At 35.4% G+C, this 8,862-nt stretch overlaps 1 protein-coding gene across 1 annotated transcript in view; it reads left to right on the forward strand.

The window, feature by feature from the left end:
• ahnak (AHNAK nucleoprotein) overlaps positions 1-8,862 on the forward strand; it is a 37,003-nt gene that overhangs the window by 7,408 nt on the left and 20,733 nt on the right. The window contains exons 2-4 of the mRNA XM_087281532.1: positions 4,482-4,544; positions 4,729-4,885; positions 6,897-7,102. Of these exons, the coding sequence (XP_087137658.1) occupies positions 4,729-4,885; positions 6,897-7,102 (363 nt within the window). The 5' untranslated portion in view covers positions 4,482-4,544. The remainder of the gene's footprint in view (positions 1-4,481; positions 4,545-4,728; positions 4,886-6,896; positions 7,103-8,862) is intronic.

Here is an 8,862-nt window from a genome sequence, read left to right on the forward strand (position 1 = left end):
ACAAGTTGATGAGTTGATGTACAGTTATTTTCATTGAACAGTCTGTAAGGAATGTTAATGGTAAATTAAAAGTGCATCTAATTCTAACATGATTTCATAAGTGGCACTAAAGCGATGCCTATACAATAAATGCACAATATGTTAATTTTTTTTATTAAAATATCCAAATACCACTAGAGCACGGTTTATGTATATTGATGACTTATGCCCTTCCTTTATCCCAAATATTTAAATATAGAAATTAGCAAATTTTACTAGTGACTTTGGCCATGTCCTGTTGCATCCTAAAGATGTCATAACCTCAATTTCTGTTTAGATTTTGTAGAGAACAAGGACACAACAAAGACACTTAAATATGGTGTGCCTTTTATTAGACTTCACAGAGCAGCATTATAGCAGAAACTTAAAATGTATTTAGTATAAAACCAATGCTTCACATGATCGTGGGCAGAAGATCTAAAAGTGGTCAACTATGGTATATTAAAATCTTTGCTGTTTTCAAAACCGCACTGCACTCATTACTTATCAGGAATTGCTTTAGCATTCTCATCTTGCTTCAACGACTTTTAGTCTTATTTTGCTTCATACTATGATTATAAGTCTTGAATAATTAACTCATCCATGTACATAATTTCTACTTTCATGATTACACAGTCAGCCACGACAGCAACAAACTATGCCTTTGTTTGTTAATTAATACATGCCCATAGCGGCAAAAACTACATAGTCTGCCTTTAGTAGTTGAGATTTACCCCATTTTTGTCTTGACAACAGACCCCCCCATCCCCCCCGACTCCTTTCTCAGGTTTGTACAACTTTGTCACCTTTTATTGTGACAAGGTCACATTGTCTTTTAGTGTTGTCAGACCGGCTGATTAAAGCTGCATGTTCTCAGAGCCACAGCATATCAAATCCCCTTTTTTTTCAATGATTTATCACAAGTTTTGCAAAGATACTGGAAAGATTGCTGAAAACATGATTATATCTTGGTGTACAGAAGAAAAAAACTGTCAGTATGCATGTCAGATGTGTGAAGTCATATCCCAGGAGGTGTGGTTAGCCTATAGCATGCATAGAAAATTATATATATAAGGATGCAATTACGTTACAATGGTGTGAAAAAAGGATTTATCTGGTATTTTGAGAATGACAACACTTTCAAAATGGTCTCACTTCACTCCGATTCATGAAAATTATTAAAACACTGTAATATAATTGCAATGTCAATTTAAAAACACTTTGCGTCTGCTCACAAACAAACCTTTATTTTTGCTTTTGCTTTCCTGTAAATGTATGAACAAAATGCATAAAAAGACTTAGTTAAGGGAGCAATAGCTTCTAGGATGAAGCTTTTGTCAATCAGTTGCTCAGTAGTGGACTGAATAAATGCAGAAATGGTCTTACCTACTTTGCTTGTCTTTGAGTAGGAATTGCTGGAAATATGTTATGTCACCTAAGATTTATGAGCCAATCTGGTAGTTGTCAGTCAGTACTTTAAAATAACTGGGGGTTTCCTTTCTGCTAGTTTTGTTTGAATCTTTCAGATGCTGCACTGTTACCCGCCATTGCTAGACCTCAAAGGTTGATGTGTCTAAAAGGTGGACAATGATGTGTTCTATCCTATGCGTCTTATGATTGCTCAATCACTGAAGGCAAAATGAAGTGCCTGCTTACATGGATCATAGGAGATATTTGGAAAAGAGCCAGTTGCTTTAAGCATTTACCCTCTAAATAATTCTGTCATAGTGACTCTGTTCATATTATTGTTAAAGCCAATGGATTTATAACCTATCCATAGAAAAAAAGTAAATTTGTTACACTTAGAGGTTTTGTGTTGATTTCACATGGTTAAAATCACAATGTCAAAATATGAACTGCTTTTATTGTTTATGGAATCATGTAGTATTTATTATAAATGTCGTATGCAAATAATAAGCAAACCGTTCAGTGGTTAGCAGTGTCACCTCAGAGCAAGGAGGTCACTGGTTCGAGCCTCGGCTGAGTCAGCTGGCATTTCTGTGTAGAGTTTCCATGTTCTCCTCGTGTTCGCATGGTTTTCCTCTGGGTGCTCCGATTTCCCCCACCGTCCAAAGACATGCGCTATAGGTGAATTAAATAAACTGAACTGGCCGCAGTGTATATGTGTGAATGTGAGTGTATGGGTGTTACTCAGTACTGGGTTGCAGCTGGAAGGGCATCCGCTGCGTAACATATGCTGGATAAGTTGGCGGATCATTCAGCTGTGGCAACCCCATAAATAAAGTTACTAAGCCAAAAAGAATACATCAATTCCTGATAGCGTGAATTTAGATTAAATCATTAATTTGAGAAAGCAATTTCACTCAAATATGTTAGGTGGATAAAAGATAACAACTTCTGTTTCATGCAGAATTGAGATAAAAGTGAAAAAATAGACGAAGAAAATTACAAACAAACATGTTTTTCTCCTCTCCTACCCTCCCACTCTCAGAGTTTGCTTGTCTGGAGGCGCACTGTGAGGAATGTGTTAGAACTGTGAGAACAACTGTTGTGTAAATAGTACTGCAGATCATATAGTTTTAACACACGGTGAAGTAACTTGACAAGCATGCATTGGTAGTGCAGGATTGTTGATAGAGAGTGCAGGGTGTGGCATCATGTTAAGAGGCAGAACACATATGTGCAAGGAATAAAAAAACAACAACCTTTTGTTTAACTTATGTGGAAGTTCTTGAGCATACAGCACTGTACAGCACGTTTTCCTTTTCTCTTTTCATAAATTCTGCTTTTAGCTTGTTGCAGGCTTTGGTTTCACCTTTTCCACATTTTGTGTCTAGCCTTTTTCCCTCTGTGGCCTTTGCAAATTAATTTGCTGAAATTACATGCAGAGACTTGATATTTCTGAAATTCTAAATATTGTGCGATATGCTTGTGCAAATAACCACAAGTTCTTATTTGAAGCATTTAGAGTTTGGGATGCATGGTGACAATCAAATAGAATATAACTTTTTAAATAAGAAACTACTTTCAGGTAAATTGTTTATTTGTTGTTGCAAGACACGTTGTTTTGTTTTCTTTATAGCGTTGTGTTTATTGCTGATGCCATTCTCCCTTTAATATTCGAATGCATTCGATAGTTCTTTAGCATAAATAAAATGTTTGGTGTACAATTCAGTTGGGCCACAATTTTGTGGACTGTGCCGTGTTATTGGGCTGTTATGTCTCCTCGAACAATGAATGGCAGATACGAAATCAAGCTAACCTAAAACTATTTAAAATAGATTGAAAAAATAACTAATTATTAAGGTATTATATTTTATTTGACCATAAATTCTTTGCAGTTCTTTTATCACATCTTAAAAATAATCACATATTTTCGTACCAGCTGTCACAATTTGCCACGTCGTGTTGTTCACATCTTTTATTTTGAGGGTTTACATTAATTCAGTAATGCATTAAGGTCATTTTTTGAGTATACTTACTTTTTTGAATCAAGGAAGCATTAAGATTGCTTGAATAACTCTCATACATCTAAATTCACAAGCTGAAGATTATTGCTATTTTTGTTTACTTATTTTTTTGAACTGCATCAGGCAATGATCCAAGGATAAAATGGGAAAACGCTGCCCTTTATGGTGCATTCTTTTTCATCTGTATGTCTATACTTGTGCATAAATCTCATAGATCTCAATTAGATTATATGCCCCAATGGAATATATTATTCTGACCTATCATCGCAACATAATACTACTTCATATACATTTTAGAAAAGAAGGCCATAGGTTAAATTGACTTAAGTTTTGCTACAATAATATGTCTTTCATTTATTTAGCATTCAGTTGTTTTTTTTTTTTTTTTACCTCAGGTTATACTGATTTTAAAATGCTAGAACTAATTACACACTTTAACTTATTACCCAATCTCAATAAGAATAGGTTAGTGTGTTAGAATGTTTCGTGAAGTATGAATGTAGGTGTTTTCCTATTCAAGAAGTCCTGTGTAATTGCAGGGTGGATGATTGTGAGGGGGTGATATCTATGAAACAAAGAACTTTGTGTTGAAAGCTGGAATGGCAGGCCCTCGAGTTGGCTCCATGTTAAGCAATGTTCATCAAGCAGAGACCTTTAATGTCCAATATTAATTTTAAGAACATTTTAAACATTTTTAGATGTTTCGGTATGTTTATCTATATATAATAACCTGATGTTGATTCATTTAATGACCTTGGAATGCAGGTTTTGTATTGATACTGGATATGAGCATGATACACATATGTAGTCTTGCTAGAAAGATGTAGTGAAACTTCTGTGAGTTCCCAAATTAATACCACGTGTTAACTTACTTTGTTAAAGAGTGTATTGCCATCTAGTGGTCAGCGCTTTATTCAGAAATCCTCACTTACAAATATGAAAAAAGTTTGAATGTCTCATCTACCTATTTATTTATACACAAATCTAATTTACATGAAGACACTAATATTCTTTTTTTCTTATTTCTGTTAGGGAACGAACAAGGGCTGACACGGTCCACACTAGGGGACAGGTGAAGAAGCAACACATTCAAAGGTAACTGTTCATTCTGCATACATGTGTTGTGATGTTAATAGCTATAGCCACTCTCTGCAAGCATTATCTGTCCCCAAAACAAAGTAAGCACTGCTTTAAACACTATTGGTATTTATTTTAAATTGTTTAGTTGTATTATATTGTTTTTCCTCATTTATTTAATACACTTTTTTTTTTTTTAAAGATGGATGATGACCAGGACACAAGGGAAGTACTTTTCCCACAGTGGATGGGCGCTGATAAGCATGGGCTCACCATTGAACAGAAAGGCCAAGGAGAGATTTTTGTCAAAGAGGTGAAAGATGAGTCACCTGCTGCTCACACTGGAAAAGTTCATGAAGGTATTAACCCAAAGTAAATCTACACTTTCTGACTAGGGCTGTGCAATATGTCTTTAGATTCTTTCACAAATATAATCTATTTACAATTGACCCTTCGCTAAGCCACATCCAAAAACCGCCACCCACCAATCGTGGCTTAGCAACCGTAGCTATGCGCAGGGGCTCTGTCAAGCTTTTAAGCGAGGGAAACAGGCCAAAGCGTTGTTCATATGGATTGAGCAGTGATAGACCAACGGCAACAACTCGCACACCTCTTACCCTAAACAGATCTAAACTGTTTCCTACAAAAATACAAAGCAGGTTATTTTTCCCAGATTTTTTTTCACTCGATATTATGAGCACTGCTTCGTTTAAGCCTTCGTCATAATAGTCATACTTATAGTGATCATATTTCCATCTGTTTCAAGCTACAAAAATTACATATCAACATAACAAAACAGAGATGTGATCACAAACTAAGCACTTGCAATCAATATACTTCTATATATACTAATATTTGCTGGTTAAGAAAACCTATTTGTTCACTTCTGCTATTTATACTTTGATTTGCATTTCAATTTATTTATTTCATCCACTTAACTGCAAATTAGAATAGAAACTGTATAAAGAGCACACAAACATACTGACAGTAATAGGTACTGTACATTGACATGGGTCAATATTCGGCACAAATCCATCAATTTCGCCTTTCTGCCTGCTCTTTCTGTGAATTATGTAAAAGCATTGTTCATGTGTGTTTCCTCGTCAGTTAGTAACTCTATATTTCATTGCACAACAATAGTTTATCAGGCTTTTCGGCTAAAAAATAGAAATCACGGTTTAATTAGGCATTATTAGATTATTTTTAAATTTCACCTCTCCAGCTGTGAATTAGCTGTTAGCGTAGGAGGCGGCTAGGCTAACCTAGCTTAAATTTTTATTAAATTATTCTCTAATCGGTTGCAATTATGTCATAAAGATGCCCCTGTAATGCATACTGCAGCATTTTTTTGCCTGGCTTTCACGGATATCTCACTTGTTCGCCAAAACTGACTGTAATATCCCTGGAAATGTCTGACACCGGTGCATACACACTGTAATAGATGTGGCAGACACGAAAGTTTGACAGGCGTAGCAACGGTAACTGAGGAGGGCGGGGCTTAGTGAAGGGTCAATTTAAATAGATTTTTCCGTCACCCAAAAAAACTTAGTTTCTTGTTATAAACCTATATAATTAGGTTAAACATACAATAATTAAATAATTATAAGAAATCAAAAATGCTAAAGTAAAGTAGCTTTCCCACAAGAACATTGCAAGTTGACATTTAAAGATCAAATTGAACAAGATCTGTTTAAACCTGCAAACAAGACTTCTATAATACTGATGATAATATCAATTTAAACCATTTTATAAAGCTACAGTAAAAGTAAACTCATAATTGTAAAATAAGGAACATTTCATGATGATTTATTTTCTTATGATTTTGTACTGTTTATTTCAACATAAACATACATTCAGTGGTTTTATGAATTTTTATTTAGCATTCTATCAGTTTTTATTAATTACACACACTAGGGTAATGGCCTAAATTGTATTGCTTTTATTTGTGTTGGGCCACTGCATCTGGTAGACTACTAGTGCACTGAGTGAGTTTTGTCACAGAACGTGTTGATATTTACAGTACTGAACGTCTTTTTCGGTGGGGGGAATAAAGGAACTCAGAGAAGAGTGACGCATGAGTGAAAAACGATTCATTCAATCAAATCGATAAAATGGATTTATCGCCCAGCCCTAATTCTGATGCATTGCATAAAATTGAGAAAACCTTGTTCTCTGTTCCTCATATGTTCTGGTTCTTGGAGCAGCATTTGGCAGGATTTGTACTTTTTTTGGTCTTGGGCTTTTATCTTAATGTCCTAATGATCTTGCAGTTCAAATTTAACTTGGCCAAAAAGTAGTTTTGTTGTAAAATTCAGTTCACTGTTGTAAACAGTTTAGTTAGAATTTTACATGTTCTCCCCTTTGTCACAGGTGACCAAATTGTGGGGGCCACCATTTACTTTGACAACATGAGTTCAGAAGAAACAGCTGAGCTATTGAAGACTCTAAACCGACATAAAGTTGGATTAAAACTACAAAACAAGGGTGGAGACAAATCACCTTGCCGCTCTCCAATGGGAACGTTGTCATGGGAAGGACGTGGAAGTTTCGGAGGATCAAGTTCAGACATTCTCCTGGTAATGTGAAATTTCTTTTAAATCATGTGTTGTATGGAACTAGTACCATGACCATTTCAATCAGGAATTTTATACAATTTAAATGTTGTTATTCTGTGTTAATATTAGGCATGGGCCAGTAAAAGATTGTGATGGTATGATAACACTGGATAAGAATTCCATGGTTTCACGTTTTTTATGGTATTGTGATTACTGCTCTAAAATAGATTCTTTTTAAATGTCTGGGAAAAAACCTTTTCCCCCTTTGAACACAATATATTAATAGGAGCATTAAATATGTCAGGCTAAATAATTCAAATACGTCATTGACTTCTAATATTTTTATTAGTTTCAAAGACAGTGATTTCTTTACAATATAAATGGCATCTTTGGATATCTTTTCTGCTGGAGATAGTGTTGTACTATAAAACTAAAACATAAAAAATATCTTACATATACCCTAGGAACAGTATCGCAGAAAATTTTGTTGGTTTTAAAACCTAGACTTTTCCAACCACGGTATACCTTGAAAACGGTTATTGTCCCATGCCTAGTTGATATCATACCTGCCAACACTCCAGTTTTTTCATAGGAGTCTCTCGTATTTTAGACCCATCTCCCATTTTGTTCTGTCTCTTGGAAAACTTGGTACAGTCCCCGGATTGCTGACCTTGGTAGTACTGACCAGGGCCCTTAGTTTAAGTTACGATCTCACAACCCCACCCACAAAATTTAAATAATGTGACAAAACAAGCAAGATACTGCTGTATACATACACTTTTTATTTAACAAAAAAACTGACATTTAAAAAATATGTATTCTCATGCATCTAAAGATCCCAGATAACCAATTAATTATGCATACAACAACATATTAAAGCAATATTATTGTGAAGGATGATTATTAAACTATATTAACAAAAATAACAGCAAGCAAAAGAAAGCGAGTAAAAAAACATTGTGCACGTTAATGAAAGGATGATGCTGCAGACACGCTTAATGTTAGGCCAGTTAATAATCTGTTCAAAGAATGGGTAAAGCGAAAAGCGACGGCAACTGCTGCTGCTTAAAAACAATCTTGAGCCCTTGAAGGACTGTGGGTGCACAGGCATCACTCTAGTTTAGTTTCCAGGCTTATAAACTAACAGTCTAATCTGTAGTGACGACGAGCCAGCACTGGCAATTTAAAAACGAGTTTTAGCCTAAGTGGCTAGTGGGAGTGGCTGTCTAACCCACCACAACCGAAATCTACCCGCTTTTGACGGGTTGGTGGGTGTTAATGTAAAGCCCTGTTAATATACATTAGAGAACAGATTTATGCCATGTACCAATTTATTATGGTCAATATTTCCCTATTTGGCTTTTTGATATTTTTTGTTTATTTGTGCATTTCTTTTTTTACATAGTTTTTATAGAAGTATTGTTTAGCACATTACAGGGGGCATCTTATGTTAGGGCTGTGCAATTAATCAAAAATCCGATTTTGATTTTGGCTTCTAACGATTATGAAAAACCATTAATCAAGATAAACGATTATTACATCATATACCGCCCCCTTTCCAGCTGTACAGATTTGTTGCTCTTAAAAGTGCGAAAGACCGCATGCTTCTGTTTGTGTGTGCGGCGCACACACACAGTCAGAGGCATGCAGTCAGCATTCGGTCTTCTTCGCACACAGAGCAGAGCGGTCGCATCTAAAGTCATCTTAACGTGAGCGCTTTAATGATCAAATAGGTGTCAAATAGGTGTCAAAACGCGGTGTTTAGTGATTATTCATATTAA

Source organism: Danio rerio, chromosome 14 (assembly GCF_052040795.2).
Source record: "Danio rerio strain M-AB ecotype USA chromosome 14, GRCz13ab, whole genome shotgun sequence".
In the NCBI taxonomy this organism is placed as follows: Eukaryota; Metazoa; Chordata; class Actinopteri; order Cypriniformes; family Danionidae; genus Danio; species Danio rerio.